We start from the raw sequence: 17,148 nt of genomic DNA on the forward strand, positions 1-17,148 counted from the left end.
GACACACTCGAAAGGGAGAGGAGACAGAACTAAGTTCCTGTTATCCAGCGCTAGGAGAGCAGGTTCCAGTGTTCAAGCGTCAGCTACAGACCAGCCTAGGCTACAGAGTCGGGGATGGGGGCGCTGAGCCCTTAAGGAAAGCCTGCTAGAAAGTCCAGCCATCCTGTTTTGGCCCTCAAGGGCTGTGTCTATGTCTTGTGCAGGCAGGACAGTTGGCCACCCTCCGTACACCACTCCCTTCATGTGGAAATCCCACTGGAGATGGAGGAGGGGATGGGGGTGTTGAACTACAGGCCCCCTGGTGTGGGATTGTCTGGGGGACCTGGGCCATACAGTTCCAACGGTGCAGACGGCTGTGCTCTAGAGGGAAGAAAGCTGAGAGCTGTCTCCTTGGCCCCCTCTGATGCAAACTCTGCTCTTCTCCTCAGAGCTGCGCATCTTGCTGCTGTGCGGTAGTGACCTGCTGGAGTCCTTCTGCATCCCAGGACTCTGGAATGAGGCAGATGTGAGTAGCTTGTTGGGGGAAAGGGAGGATGGGAGAGGGGAGAGGCATCCTTGTCTTGAGCTTAGGTCTCCCCCCACCCCCACCCCTGCACAGACTGGAATCTCTTGCCTCCCCAAAGTTCCCTAGAGGGCAATTCATTCCCATGACTATGGAGGAAAAAATCTCACCTACCCCAGGCTTTATCTCCTACTGTGTGTTTACTCTTACCTCCTCCTCCTCCTCACCCCTGGGAAGCCCTGGGAAAAAAGCACTCTGAGTTATAGAATGTCTTGTTCCAGGCGCTGCCTGGGGTGTGCATGCTGGGGGTGTGGAGACCTGCAGAGAGGAGAAAAACCTTTGCCCTTTGGCAATTATAGACGCGATTTGCTTTCCTTTGAGGTCTTGGTAGAGGTAGTAAAGCCACTACCCTAGGCTCCCTTAGTCAGAGGGGGAATGCAAATAGCTGAGGGCAAACGCTGTGTAGGATCCTTTAGGTGACTGCTGTGGCACAGGGGGAAGAACCAGTCAAACTCCACCACTTAGAAGTTCCCGTCTGTGGTCCTCAGCTCTGACTCGAGTCAGCCCGCTGCTTCCCACACATGCTATTCTCTCTAGCTCTTTTATTAATTCACTTGCTGGGCAGCCTGAGTGAAAACCACCTCCGACCCCAGGTCCCCTATGGTCCCCTACGCAAGTTACTTTTCTGACATTTTTGAGATAGGGTCTTGCTATATAGCTCCGGCAGTCCCGCCTCAGTGCGCTGCTGGCAGCAATGCCAGGCTTCATGTTTTTTTTTATGAGCTTGCTGGGCAACCATGTCAATCATCCACCTCCTCTGGTTACCAAATGAGGCTTGTTTTGCCCACTGCTTGGCATGCCAATCTGCCAGACGCTGAAATGATTGCAAACATTCTACGTAAAGGAGTTCATTGATGAGGCGACTTCAAGACGTTAAGAGGCGAGTGCCCTGGGCCTCAGACAGGTGAGGAGCATTTATGAGATCTAAGCAGGGTTGGAGCCATGGAGACAAGTCATTGAGGAGGAAAGTGAAGTAGTCTGTAGGTGGGCCTTCAAAGCTTTACTTGGGCTATGTTCAGGAAATAGTGACCTTAGCGGGCTCAAAGGGTGGAGCTTTAGCTGGCTGACGTCCGAAGGTCACCCACTGGATGCTTGTATAGGTTAGTAGTTTCAGCTAGCTTCTGCTGCCTCCAGCTCCTGCCAAACACCTTGGGCACTTGCTGTCCTGGTGATCCCTAGTCAGGTATTGTCTCCGGAGAAGCTATCAGGAGTGTGCCGGCCTCCAGACTGGAAGCCAGCGAGAGATTAAAAAGCACGAGGCTCGATTTGGGCTCTCCCTTAGTGACGCTCTGGACTGTAGTTGGTTTTGAAATCTGTGGTATGTTATTGACAGTGGCCTGAGATGTTGAAGAAATGTGTGTCCCACCCCTGCTGATAAGCGTTAGGAGACGTGACATACATAGGAAAAGTCTTTTGTTGTCTATTTTTAGATTTGTAGAAGAGGAATAAAGAGAAAGGAAACATTCAGAATCAGAGTTTAGACTCTACTTTAGCACATCTAGTGACAAAATATAGTCCGAGTTTTAGTTTCTCCCGTCTTTAAGAAAGGCGTAAATAGTGTTTACCTCACGTGGTCTTTTGCAGACTCAAATGACACTATTTAAGTGCGTGGAACAGTGCTCGTCACAAGTTAATATGAAATAGCGTGTTGTTTTTGTAATGGATTAAGTAAAAATGCTGCAGGTTTTCCCTGCAGGGGTGCAGCAGGCCATGAGACCACGCCTTAGGTCCCCGAGTAGGGGGGTGGGGGGGCAGGCCCGGGCAGGGAGACACAGGGGAGAGACAGAGATATGAGTAGGCGTACCATGCAGAGTGAGGTTGGATATTTATTTAGTGGGTTATGGAAGGGAAGGTGAGAGGGAGTAAGGAGAGAAGGGGGAAGAGCAGAGAAAAACAGAGAGAGGGACTGGGGGGGGTAAGGGGAGAAGTAGGAAGGATGGTGCAAGGCAGAAGCTGCCTCTTTGGAGGAGAGTCAGATAAGGACTCAGGCTGGAAGTGGCTGTTCTTAAAGGAAAAGAACAGATCATTACAGTTTTTGTTTGTTTTGTGTTTGGAGAGGGGGTTTTATTAGCCCAGGCTGGCTTCAGACTTGCCCTGTAGCTGAGGATGACCTTGATCTCCTGATCCGGGGACTAGTCTCCAGTGCTGGACTAGGCTCGTTCCACCATGCCAGGCTTGTAAAAAATGCTATTGAGAAAATCCAACTAATACGGACCAACACCCTGGTGCACCCAGGGGCTCTTCCTGCTGAAGCGTGTATATACTTGTCTGTTTTGAGCTGTTGGGTGGGGTGACAGAGGATGACCATCCCGAGAAGTTGGTCCTTTCATCCGCCACCCAGGACAATTTCCTGAAGGTGAAATTTTAAGCCTCCTTTCAGCTTTGGATTAAGTGGCTGAGTCAGCCTTTGCCTTCCGCCATTTACTGAGTGCCGAGAAAGTGAAAAGTCACTGGCAGAGATCTCAGCTGAGCGGTTGCCTGGGCCCCTCCAGGGAGGCCCCTGCAGTCAGTCGGGGAATTTAGAGAGATGGGTTGGCAGCTGGCTCAGTAGTCTGAAGAGTCACTTGTGTGAGCAGGAAATCCCTGGGGCTATTTACTAAATGGGACCTGCGGGGCCTCCTTTCAGGGCCTGAAGTAGGCTACTTGGAGTCTGAAACACACACCCCTTGCCCCTGATGCCTGGCCAGTCCCTCTCCTGGCTCCTGGTTAAATCTCTATAGACACTCCTTTCCTACCTGCTGTTCTGGGTGTTGTCAGATGCCAGCATTTGAAGACCTGGGAGCCCAGCTCCCCATCCCATCTTGGGTCTTTCGTGCTTCCCCTAGTCATTGGTGTTGAGACCAGCATTGGGCAGCTCACAACCACCTGTAACCCCAGGGGGAGAGAGAAGAGAGGGAGAGGGGGGGGGAGGGAGGGAGGGAGGGAAGGAGGGAGGGAGAGAGAGCGCCATGATGGCTCAGACTTTATGGGGGCTTATGAAGCATGTGCACACTCAAAAATGCTCAAAAATGGTGACAGTAGAAATGTGTCACACTGGCCTTTAGTAATGATGTCGTGTTGGTGGTCACTGGAGGTGGGAGGAACCTTGTTCTGGAATGTGGGTGGATCTGATGGTCTTTTTCGGCCTCTTAGTGTTCCTGTGCTCATATGAAACACACCCACATACAGATTTCAAAAAAAAATTGCAAAGCCAGTAGCTGTGGAATGTTACAGTGAAAACTTCGTCCATTTAAATGTATTCCCCCTGACCACATGTGGGGCTCACCAGTGTGGGGATCCCCCACAGTCCCGACCAGTTTGACTTTCTGGATTCCTGAGAGTAGTCAGAGAATTCCAGTCTCTCGAGGGTGCTTGCATGAAAAACTAAGGGATGTCCCTATCTTACCTCTCTGGTCCCCAGGGAGACAGTGACTCTGGATCACCCTGTGGGAGCCAGAGATCCATAAACCAGCACCAGGGAGAGTGGTCGGCAAGCCCCCTTGTCCTAGGATTCAGATGAACTTAATGCAGAATCCCAAGGCTAAGGAGACTGTAGTGACTGAGAGCTTCCCTCAAGGGGAGCCCCTGGAAGGAGTTTCCAGCCCTGGAAAGCAAACAAAACCTAACAAAAATCCAAACCTGGGACTAGGGCTATGGTCAGTTGGTAGAGGGCTACCTCACATGCACAAAACCATGGGTTCAATCCCCAGCACCATATAGTGGACACATAAGCCCAGAGTTGGAAGATGGAGGTAAGGGGACAGAAGTTCAATGTCATTCTCAATGAGTGAGTTCAGGGCCAGCCTTGCCGTGCAGGAGATGGTGTCTCAAAACAAAAACCTCCATAGTCTTAGAACTCCTCAAGGCTCATGCTGACAACTTGTGTGGCTGGTCACCCCAGAGATCTAAAACCTCATCCTGGTTACTCCCAGAGGACACAGTAGTCCCTGCACCTATCCTGTCCAGGACAGTGATAAAAATTCAGTTCCTTAGCCAGGTGGTGGTGGGGCACACCTTTAATCCCAGCACTTGGGAGGCAGAGACCACCCAATCTCTGTGAGTTCAAAGCCAGCCTGGTCTGCAGAGTGAGTTCTAGAACAGCCAGGGCCACACAAAGAAACCCTGTCTCTAAAAAACAAAAAAAACAAAGAAAAACAAAAGAACAACAATAAAAAATTTCAGTTCCTTTCAGTTAAACCCAGAGCAGCCCTGCATCCGGACACCACCCCGCCAATTGCCCCTTCCCAACTCTTACCCGTTTGTGAGGTTCTTAGAAACGTTGTTCAGATGTAAAGGGGAAATAATATCTAAGGATGCAGGGCTCCTCAGATATGTAAAAACAGTTCAGACAGATCTGGGAAAGCACAGGAATCCGTTCCTACTTCTGTTCAAAGGGGCAGGGGAGCAGCCTTACTGTGTAAACTGAAACTGTCGATGCCCCTGAGAAACTGGCTGAGTGGGACCATCCCTCTGCAGGATTGCCAGAGCCTCCCCCAGTCATTCCCAGGCTGCTACAAAGTCAAGGTCACAAGTCCTGTTCAAGGTCACAAGTCCTGAACCAAAACTCCAGCAAGCTCAGCTCCACACCCAGCCACCCAGTTCCCCAGTGGCTGTGTCTGCCAGGCACAAAGATTTACCAGTCCACAGTGAATTCTGACCTTCTGTGACCAATGACACACCCGTCCCCTTACATTCCTTGGAGAGAAAATTCCGTACATATTCATCAAGTTTCTCTCAAGTGGCGCACAAAAGAGCTGCTGTGTGGCCTCCTGGTTGGCATTTTCATTCTTGGTTTTCAGGGGAAATCTAGATCCCAGGATGCTGGACTAGCCTCAGAGGGCAGGAGCCAGCCCAGTGCCCGCCCCGCGTCGTTAGCAGGCTGGTTTCCTCTGTTCGCCTGCATTCTCACCGCTCTGACAAAAGCTACTTGAAGAAGGGTTCTTGTGGCTCGGTTTGAAAGTGGAGATCATCATTGTGCAGAGGGCGTGGCAACAGGGGCGTGAGGCCGCCGGCCACTCTGAGTCCACATCGGGAAGCCGCTGGAGATGAACACTGGCGTTGCCATCGTTTTCTCTTCTCTTTTCAGTCTGTGTCCCCAGTCCATGGGATGGTGCCACCAACACGCAGGGCCAGTCTCTTCTCCCAGTTAAATGTCTCTCTAAACACCCTCACAGGCATGGCCAGAGCCGTGTCTCCAGGGCGAGTCTAAGCCCCACCAAGTTGATAATTAATACCAACCATCACATCTCCGTCAAGTGCCTAGTCCTTTGTTCTTCTGCATCCTGACGGAAACACCTGTGCAGGTCTCCAGACATGGCTCAGAAACTACTCCAAATTAAGGCTGAAGGCTCCAGGGTCAGCCAGAGCTGTGCCTTTTCTCTTCATTCTCCGCTTAAACAAAACCCAACCTGTTGTGGAGGGCTCTGTCCACACCGGGTTCTTTGTCCATCGTATAGCGGAAGGTAGGCAGATTACTCCTGATTTAGGAATTCCTTTCTTCAATCAATCTTTCAACAGTGCCCTTGTGAACATAAGCGTGTATTTGCCCACAAGGTTCTTGCAGGCTAAAAATACCCTCGTTATTAATACTTACTTCATTATCCAGCATGAAATTAAGCATATAGGAAGTGTAGAAGTTTTTGAACCCAGCCGGTAGGTTCTCTGTAACTGTTGACTGTTATTTCATTATTCTTTTTGTTTCTGTTAAGTCCTGGGAACTTAAGCTCAGGCTTTATCGCATACTAGCCACTAAGCTATAGCCCTGTCTCTCTTTTTTTTAATTTTTCTTTTTAAAAATGATTTTGTCTTATTGATTATTACATGGCATGCTAGTGCCAGAGTATGCAAGCGGAAGTCAGAGGACACCTTTGTGGAGCTGGTTTTCTCTCCGCCTTTTTATGGGTGCCAGGGATCGAACTCAGGTCATCAGACTTGTGTGACACGCACTTTTACCTGTTGAGCCATCTTGCTTGCCTGTGTTACTCATTTTAAAGACAGTTTTCCTAATTTTCCCTAACTGCTGATCCTCCTGCCTCAGCCGTGTGAGCAGCTAAGATTAAAGGATGTACCGCTCTTTCTTTCATTGTGAAATATTTATTGAGCACCCACTAGATGACTGCAATCACTAGACTACAGCTAGGAGAACAGATAAAAACAAAATATTTGGTGATTCACTGTGCTTTCTAGTGGGAAAGACCCACAATAAATGAATTGTATTTGGCTGTATCTTATCGATTATCCTATTTAAACCCTGTGAGATGGAGCCTCTATTCCCATCTTAAAAATACGGAAAGGGAAACAGCACAATGGCTCAGTGGGTAAAGGCACTTGCTGAGTTCAATCCCCACACATGCGGGGAGGAAAGAATCAATTCAATCAAGTTGTCCTCTGGCTTCCACATACATGGCATGGCATGTGCACGCACACACACACATGACACTCACACACACGTTGAGTGAATAAATAAATGTAACAGTTTTAAAAATATACATAGAAAGGGAGGCCTGAGCAGACTGGGACTTATTCCTGATAATACAGCTGTTGAATGGCAGAACAGGGTCTCATGTCTGTCTTCAGAGCCCTTTTCCAGGTAAAAACAAACAAGGGGAATAATGGCCGTCATTCCTCAAAGCGGGCCTAGGTGAGGACAAAGCCGGGTGTTGAACCACGGCCTGGCCCAGGTTGAGTAGGTAAGATTGCGAGAGAAGAGATTCTCACGTAGGGAGGAGGATATGAGAGATTCAGTGGTGAGGACAGGACTGTGGGGAAATGGCAGGTAAATAAGTTGGTTTCATTCGGAAAGGTGCTGACCTTTGATAACGTGTGCAGAGATCATGAAGTGTAATGATCGCCCCTATGGGTCTTTATCAGACGCTGGCCTTTTAAACAAGCAAGAGTCAATGTCTAACCCAAAGGGTTAAATATATAAAGGTCTAGTGCCAGACACCAGAAACTGACCAATGAGGAGACTGTTTTCTTTTCTTCCTAGGCTTCCCAAAGCCCCACATTCTGCAGCCACTTGTCATTGGTTGTGCCCTACCTGCCTCCAACCAACCAATCCTGGGCTGACTGCTTTGTACAGCCATCAGCTGTGGGAAAATAACCAAAGAAAATAAACAGCGGAAGAGCCGGGGGCATCAGCTCCTCCAAAGAAATCCCAGGGCCCCAGGATAAATGGAGCAAAGACAAACATGCGGTTATTCAGGCTCAGATGGCTTTTTATCACACTGCCCAACTCCAGCCAGGAAGCAGGAAGCCTGTGGGACTCTTCTGTCCCCGGGGGATTAGGTCCTCACACTGTAAGACCTAGGCTGAATCCACCAGAGAAGGCCCTCCAGTCCAGTTGGTGCAAGTCTCAAAGCTGTTTCCTGCTCACGGCTCCTGTGTAAAAGGTGCTGTTGATTTGGTTTTTAGGCTTTTGACATGAGTCCAGAACTCTGGGCCTTCCCACACTTGCTGTTGGCAATGCAGTGGGGTTGCTTTCCTCTGGGAAGCCCCAATGGAAGGGCCTCCGTTTATTTGCATTAGGGGCATCCTGGAAGTGTCCTTCTGGCTGCCCGACTCTGATCTCACTAGCTCTGGCCCAGCCTTCCCTCCAGATGGGCAGAAGTCTGAGCCCTACCGAGGATGCTGTCACAGACAGGGGTCTATGCTAATGAGATGAAAGCAGGTCTTCCCCCCCCCCCCTTGATCTCTTCACCCATCTAGAAGTGCCTACAACTGTACACTATAGGGGGCAGTAGAGAGCAAGGAACTGATGATTTAGGCTGTGGGAAGAAAGGGCTGAAATATTTTTTCTTTTTTGAAGAGCCGGTGGTGGGTGGGTGTTTTCCACCCTTTCTTTATATCTTTCTTTTCATTTTGTTTTAAAGACAGGATCTTACTATGTAGCCCAAGTTGGTTTCAAACCCATGATTCTCCTGCCTCAGCCCCTGAGCTCTGGGATCACAGGTATGCACCATCACACATCACAAAGTATGTTTTCAAGTTGTGGTATTTTTAAACTGGAGAAATGGCAAGTCACTAAAATGAGTCTTATTCACGGGTCTAGAGGTCTAGACCCACCTACAGTCTACTAGCTGTGTAGATTGGACAGGTGCCCAAAGTTTACCAAGTTGGCTTCTCCACCTAAGAGCTGAGAGTGGAGACTCACGTCTCGGAAGACAACCGTAAGGAGGAAATGTGATTAACAACAAAGCTCTGAGAATCGTCCCTGGCACTTGGCAGTGCCAGCGTTGTTGGTAGATGCTTCTTGCCCCAGTTGGTAGATACTGACAGCCTCCATGCATCCCTGACTACCGTCTAGAAAAGACCAGAAGGAAGCCTACACCTTGAGAGGAAAGGGGGCCGGGTTCTGAGCCCTGATTCAGAGTGACCATGTTGGATCTTACCAGCGAGGCCTTCCAGGGTAGTCAGTACATCTTGGGTCCTATTGCTAATGAAGTTGAGCCCTCTGATTAGAACACTCAAGTGGCCTCTCTCTGTATTAAGGTGAAACCCACCATCATTATAATCTGAGTTTGTTTGTTTTATTTAGCTATTTTTGCCAGTTGCTTAAGATGTGCTAGTCACAAGATGATTACCGAACTTTGACTTGCCCATAATCTTTGGTTTAGTGGCTTGATTTGTAGTTTTAAATTATTTAAATGTCGTATTCTCTTTTCTTTCATTTTTGTCACATATATACACACATATCAAACAGCCTGCTGGGTGCATTTAGTGTTATCTATCTATCCATCCATCTATCTATCTATCTATCTATCTATCTATCTATCTACCTACCTATCAATCAATCTATCTATGTGCGTGTGTTTAGGGCTGACCACTTGATATTGGATAACCAGTTAGGAGACTCATCCCAGGGGAAGATTGCGTCTCCTCTCAGCAGTTATTACAGTTATTAATTGCCTACAGCTCCTCATCCAGGGATGGGACCCTCAAGATTTCCCCATCCATGTTGCCATGTTAACTGGTATTGTCATTGTTCAAGTCTTATTCAGGCAGCCATATTGTTGAGATGTCATGGGCACAGCTTTCCTGTCAGATATAGAGGACACAATGTCTTGCAGATGTCCTGGTCGTTTGATTCTTACAATCTTCCCCCTCCTCTTCTCAGATGTCCCCTGAGCCTTAGGTGCTGGGGCTATGTTGTAGATGTATGTGTGGGGCTGGACACTCCATAATAAGTTGACTGTATTCCTACTAGCTGTGAATTTCTGTGATGGTCTCTTTCTGCTGTGTCTGCAACCCATATGGTGGCTACTAATATTTTTTTAATGTCACTCATTAGCCAGAGGATGAAGCAATTTCTGCTTTCTCGACTGTATGTCATTAGCATCTAGGAAGGTGTCTGGTTAAGACCACAGGGTATCTATTCAAGCATCCCTGAAAGCCAGCAGGGCAGGTCTTAGAATTCAGCCTCATAGAAGGATGGTGAAGACTCCACGTTCCTTCTAAGAGCTTTGCCTCTTAGGTCAGAAGTGCTCTCTCCCCCGAGGACAAGTTGCTTTCTGCTTCGACATGTCTCATATCCTTCTCTCAGATTCCCTACATATGGGGAAGCAGAATGTACCTCCACCTACTTCCTCCCTTCCTCCCGACTCCATCTCCACTGGAAAACTTTAACCAGAAGAAGACAGATAGGATCAAAGCTGGGCTGGGCAGGATGTTGAAACAGGATGAATGTTATGGACTTGACTTCTGAGGCCTGACACACAGGCCTGGGATCAGTGAGAGGACCATTGTGTGATTCTGTCTTCTAGGGTCTGGCAATGTGAGGCTACACAGGCCACATCAGGGGGCAGATTTAACAATCAGGTCTACCACATTCACCTCCTCCCTCGCTCTACCTCCATACTCCAGCGGGCAAGACACACAGGAAGAGCTGGAGCAGATGCTCAGCCCCGAGCTCAATGTCCTCAGGGTCCCGGAACCAGATGTACTAGATGTGTGTCCTAACCACATTCCTTACCACACAGAGGAATGTCCTACTGTCCCTGGAATCTCCCTGGGGCTAAGGAGCCTGTCCCCATCCCATCCCACCCAAAGGTTCAGTATAGGGCCCTGTAACTTAAAAACTTAAAGCAACAACTCCTAAAGGCAACTACATAAGAAAGCTTAGGATTGGTTTATCATCATCGTGTGTGTGTGTGTGTGTGTGTGTGTGTGTGTGTGTGTGTGTGTGAGAGAGAGAGAGAGAGAGAGAGAGAGAGAGAGAGAGAGAGAGAGAGAGAGATGTGGTCGGGGCAGAAGTGTGACAGGTGAAAGCCTTTTGGGAGTCACTTCTCTCCTTCCACTGCGGGGTCCAGAGGCGACACTCCAGGCACCAGGTTTGTAGGGCAGTGCTTTCACCCACTGAGCCAGTCATCTTGTCAACCCTAGGATTGGTTTCTATGCATGCTTTATCAATACCCGAATGGCCAGGGCTGGGCAATTGGCTTTGCTGCTGTTCATTTATTTTTCACAAATAATACTTTTTGTCAGGATATAAAGTTTAAATTTTAAATAGACTCTTGCGCACCTGGCTCAGGTGGCCCAGCTTTGACACCCTTCTTGTCCCCAGTGCCTCTCCACGAGTTTTCCAAGTCGAACATGGCTTCTCTGGCATTTTTTTTTCCCAAAAAGGGATCATAAAGGCTTCAATAGATCTGAAGGATCTGAAGGCTTTAATAGACTGGCAAACCTTTCCTTGTTCCTTTCCTGTGATATGTGGGGTCAGGTTTTGACCCCTTTCTCCATGTGTGTCCCCCGTACATTTGGCTGTGTCCCTCTGGTCTCCGTTCTCAAATCATTTGGATACGGCAAACTCATTGGTGGCTTTCTGCATTTGCAATTGTAAAATTGCCTGCTCTATTGTAAATCATAGTTAGAACTGTAAATTACAATTCTGTCAATACAGAATCTGGTCAGTTTTACAATGGCCAAATAGTCACTGTAATAGTCAGTCTTGTAAAACTGACACCAATAGAATATCGGCTAGAGTTCCCCCACCCGCAGTCACGTGGTACATTCTGTCAGGAAGATCCAGGCTGTGGAAGTTAACTAAGCGGTTTTTGCTAGAGCCACCACCAATAATTAGCTGTAATGTTCTAAGTACAACTTCATCTTTCTGCATATCAGCAAAGCTCACTTCCCACATCCAACCCCTGGGGCCGGGAGATGTATCTGTGGCCACCAAGCCCTAGTGACTAGAACTTTCCCAATATTCCCTCTACTGAGTGTTATTGCTGCTGCCACATCACACAGTGGTTCCAGGGAGTAAGAGTCCACGACTGAAAAGTAGAGGCAGCAGGCATAGCAGGTGGAACAGCAAGCTGAGGGCTCACGTCTTGAACAGGAAGCAGGAAGCTGAGAAAGTGTATTGGCAATGGCAGGAGGCTTTTAAAACTCAAAGCCTGCCCCTCCAGTGGCATACTTTCTCCAGTAAGGCCACACCTCCTAAAACTATCCAAACAGCTCCACCAACTGGGGACCATGTAGCCAAACATCTGAGCCTATGAGGGACAGTCTCATTCAAACTCCCAGAGGACCTGTTTAGAATAGCAGATCCAGAGGCTCAGAAAATGTTAAGCTAGAAGTGCACCTGAGGCTGGAAATACTGACTCAAGAGCCTTTAGTGTGTTCTGATAGTAGTTTCGAAATGGGATGAAATAATTGAGGGGATGACGTAAGGTCCAAGGACAGAGAAGCCTGGGGGAGTCCAGCGTGCCAAGGTCAGAAAGGAGTGAGAATAAGCACGGAGGCCAACAAGGAACATCTACAGAGGAAGGAGAACCAGGAGAGACAGGAGTCTAGCTGGAAGCCTGCACCAGAGAGGTGGTGGTAGGATGCACAGCTAAACTCTCGTGGGGCAGACAATTGGCTACCTGCCACCTCTGTCCACCCATACACTCTCCAGCATGAAAACAAAGCCCACCACCCCAAAGAACAGAGGTCACCTCTAGTGTCTGACCTGACAGGGAGAGACACTGCTGATCTGCAGGTCTCCCCATCTCCCTCACCCCATCTGTGGTTCCCAGGGGCAGGTCTGTCACCCACTAATAGGAAGGAGAAATATCTCCAGCAGCAAGGGCCCTGTGTGCCTGCCACCCACCTCGGCACAGTTACTGTTTGAGCGTCAGGTCATTAGGTCCTGAGCGGAAAGCAGCAGCTGGACTGATGTCACCCGAAGAGCGAGTCCCCTCATGAGCACCAACTGCCACGCAGAGCCGCTCTGTTCATCCTTCAAGCTAGAACGTTCAGTCACATTCCCTCGTTATCACACACTCCATACAGAGAGCACCCAGACTCGTAGAGTCCAACCGTGGGGGGCAGGCTGCCATTGCTCACTCACACTAGACCATCCTAAGACATCTCCAGGGGCAAGCAGTTCAGGGATCTCTGTGTGCCCACTTCAGGGAATTCTCTCTCTCTCTTACCTTCTCTGCTCCCTCATCTTCCCTGGCATGCCAGCTTTTCCAGTTTGAACTCTATGTATGACTGCCTCATGAACTCCGTTGCACATGGGAATTACCTGGAGAATTTTTTTCTTTCTTTCTTTCTTTCTTTCTTTCTTTCTTTCTTTCTTTCTTTCTTTCTTTCTTTCTTTCTTTCTTTCTTCTCCTCCTCCTCCTCCTCCTCCTCCTCCTTCTCCTCCTCCTCCTCCTCCTATTCTCCTCCTCTTCCTCCTCCTCCTCCCCCTCCTCCTCCTTCTTCTTTAGACAGGGTTTCTCTGTGTTGCTTTAATGCCTGCCCTGGAACTAGCTCTTGTAGACAAGGCTGGCCTCGAACTCACAGAGATCCTTCTGTCTCTGCCTCCTGAGTGTTAGGATTAAAGGCATGCGCCACCACCACCTGGATGAGAATATTTTTTCTAAAAGTACTGATGTCTGGGTCCTGTTCTGAGAGATTCTATTTTAATTGTTCCTGGATATGAGGTACATGTTTGGAATTTTCTTTTCTTTTCTTTTTTTCCTCTTGGTTTTTCTAGACAGGGTTTCTCTGTAGCTTTGGAGCCTGTCCTGGAACTAGCTCTTGTAGACCAGGCTGGCCTCGAACTTACAGAGATCCATCTGCCTCTTCTTCCTGAGTGCTGGCGTTAAAGGCATGTACCACCACCATTCGGCCATGTTTAGGATTTTCAAAGTTCCTTGAGTAATTCTTTTTTATATTTTAAAATTGCATTTATTTATTTAGATTTGTTTATTTTGTGTATGCATGTGTGGACATGCATGCATGTACCACAGGTCATCTATGAAGCTCAGAGAACAACTTGCAGGAGTTGGTTCTCTCCTACCATATGGGCCTAAGGAATTGAACTCAGATTATTGGGCTTGGTGGCAAGTGCCTCTGCCCACTGAGCCATCTCGCTGTCTCTCCTCAGCAGTTCTAATTCATAGATGAGTTTAAAGTCTGTCACTGAATAGTAAACCTGGTGCATGTTTCTACAAGCTGACAAGATGAGCCGGGTCTCCCCTCCAGCATCCTGTCTTGCTTCTCCTGAGCATTGCCAGGTCTGTAGGACAAAAGCCTTGAAGCACACTTGCTCAGTTTGGACCCCACCTAGATAAAATACATTGCTCTGTATCTCAATGGCAGACCCAGTGGAGGCTGATACTATCTATATCTAGCTTGTAGTCTCTCTCCACCTAGAGTGTTCAAGGCTGACCTTTTATTTTAATATCAGAGTTCTAGCTTCAATCCTACGTTAAGCAATAGGGAAAACAGAGTAAAGGTGGGTAGAAACACCCAAGGGTGTACACCACACACACATACACAGACGCGCATGCATGCACAAACACCATACCACACTGTACACCACACTATACACACACTATACACCGTGCCACACCAAACACACATACCACACCACATACACCCTACACACCCCACCACACACTCAATACCCACCACACCACATATACCCTACACACCCCACCTCACACACATACACACACATGCTTGCACACACACCATACCACACTCACCATACACCACATCGCATAGACACCATACACTATGCCACACCAAACACACACACCACACCACACACACATATACACACACACCACACCACACACACATATACACACACACCACACGCACCACACACATACACACCGAATCAGACTTACAGTGGCATTTTGACAGTGTGGAATTTTCTGGGAAGAATGGACCACTGACTGACTGTACCAGTTCTTTTTGGCCACCAACCAGCTCCCAAATCATGACACAAAGACTTCTTATTAGTCTTGCATGCTTGACCTAGTTTAGGCACGTTTCTGGCTTGTCCTTTTAACTTAAATGAACCTGTTTCTCTTCGTTCGCCTTTTGACTCGGGGCTGTTTTCTCTCTTTCTGTGTATCCTTCTTCCACTGCTTCTCAAGTCTGGTCGGCTGGCAGGGGTGGCGGCCTGGTTCCTTGCCCCTGAAATGTCTCTCGTTTTCTCTTCCTTTTTCTTTCATTTCTCCTCTCTTTGAGCCTAGATTTCTCCCATTTATTCTTTCTGCCTGGCGGCGCTGCCTGTCCTTGCTCCGCCTAGCTATTGGCCATTCAGCCTTCCCTGGGCATGATGAAACCAACGCAACACACCTTTACATAGTTAATCACACATCCTTCCTCTGTTAACCAACCGCAGCACAAACAAACGGAACACACCTTTACACAGCTAAAGTAGCATTTCACAGCAAAAATAAATGTAACACCTCTTTGCCTAGTTAAAATGATATTTCACAACAGACCCCAGTTCTTCATCATCTCTGTTTTTGTGACACTGGTTTGAAGAAGTATGGGGGTTGGGGGAAATTCTGAGTCCTTTACCTCCAAAGCAGATCTTGCTCAGTGAGCTGACCTGCTCACAAGCAGCATCCTCCTCCTCCTCTGGGATCCCTAACTGGCAGGATCCAAACCTGCTCCAAACTTATCAAATGCTGTAAATGCCAAGCTCCTTGGAAATGAATATCAGCACATTTCTAGAAGGCGATTTGGTAATACGTCATAAGAGCATGAAATACTTCCGGTTCACACCTTTTTATCCAATTATGTAACTTGCTATATGAACACAAGTTGGGGCTGGAGAGATGACTCTGTAGACTGTGTTTACAGAGGGCCCGAGTTGGATTCCTAGCACACGGATTAGGCAGCTCACAACTGTCCGTAACACCAGCGTCAGACAGATCGCTTCTGACCTCCATGGGCACCTGCACCCAAGTGTGCACATGATCATGTGCACACACAAACACACACACACACACGTAGAGTTAAAACACATTAACTTTTATTTTTTTCCATGCCTGGGATGAGGATGCAGGGCCTTAGGTATGTTGGGAAAGCACACTACCGTTGAGCTAAAGCCTCATGCCTTACATTGCAGTTTAATGCTAATGTGGTTCTAACACAGCTATTCACAGGAAAGCCATGGGATACGCTGAGGGCTTAACTATGGGTACCTGAATTGTATGGTTGAGATTGATTTCAATTTTTTCCATATATCCTAAGCTTGTATTAGATCTATAATTAGAAAAAAAGAAAATAAAGAGCTAGTGTGGTGTCTCTTACCTGAAATCTCAGCATTTAGAAGGCTAAGACAAGTCACTAGTGAGTTTGAGGCTAGCCTAGGCTATTTGTCATTTCAGCATTTGAAAGGCTAAGATGAGTTTGAGGCTAGCCTAGGCTATATGTTATTTCAGCATTTGGAAGGCTAAGACAAGTTGATGGAGAGTTTGAGGCTAGCCTAGGCTATCTATATATCAAAATTCTTTCTCAACAACACTTCCAAAAAAGTTTTTTTTTATTGAAAGGATTTTATTTCTTATAAGAAATCAAGCTTCCACCAGAGGCTGAAATTACTTCCACTTCAGAAGTGACCCCCATAAGAATTAGCCAGCACCCCCATGACTACCTGTGCATATGGGATTCCTTCTGAGTGTGTCTCCGCTGGTGGTTGCAGAGTCCCGCAGCTTATGACTGAAGCATGTGACGTAAGGGAGGAAAACAATATATTTCATGCTGTCCCACTCAGGGCTGAGGTAAACATACTGGACAACAGAATCCGTTTCACCCAGGAGGGTGTTCACTGGATCCTCACGCTGTCCTGCAACACTGTGAACTCAAACAAACGCTTTGAGGATTAGCAAGATCTTGTTCAGACATGCAAACGGGGGTTCATTCATTCTAGAAGTATCTTCTGAGCGTCCTCTGTGCCAGACAAAGTTCCCACTTCTAGAGACTATTATCAGCAGTTCAGGTTGCTGACTGTTAGGGCTAAGGAGGTAAATTGGAAACTAATGTTTGAAGTTCCAGGTAAAACAACAGAATGTCACTGTTGCGGTCACTTGGTAGGAGGTTGGGTGACAGATTTCACCAAAGTTCTTTCGCTCTCTTCCTCCTTCCCTCTCCCTCCCTGTATCTCCAGATGGAGGTGATTGTTGGGGACTTTGGGATCGTGGTGGTGCCCCGGGATGCAGCTGACACAGACCGAATCATGAATCACTCCTCAATACTCCGCAAATACAAAGTGAGTCTTTCATCCCCTGCTGGTATATCCCTGAGATACAGCCCTTCTCTGAAACTTCTGGGGGCCTGGAAGAGTGGGGGAGCAAAAATAGCTGCTTAGTTAGGCTTTCCATTGC

The 17,148-nt window shown here is 47.9% G+C and overlaps 1 protein-coding gene across 1 annotated transcript in view; it reads left to right on the top strand.

Annotated features, from left to right (window-relative positions):
• The window catches only part of Nmnat2 (nicotinamide nucleotide adenylyltransferase 2), a 164,159-nt gene that overhangs the window by 139,262 nt on the left and 7,749 nt on the right, over window positions 1-17,148 (top strand). The window contains exons 8-9 of the mRNA XM_075988245.1: window positions 429-505; window positions 16,932-17,033. Coding sequence (XP_075844360.1) covers window positions 429-505; window positions 16,932-17,033 — 179 coding nt within the window. The remainder of the gene's footprint in view (window positions 1-428; window positions 506-16,931; window positions 17,034-17,148) is intronic.

The sequence above is a fragment of the Microtus pennsylvanicus genome, chromosome 10 (genome assembly GCF_037038515.1).
Source record: "Microtus pennsylvanicus isolate mMicPen1 chromosome 10, mMicPen1.hap1, whole genome shotgun sequence".
Classification (NCBI taxonomy): Eukaryota; Metazoa; Chordata; class Mammalia; order Rodentia; family Cricetidae; genus Microtus; species Microtus pennsylvanicus.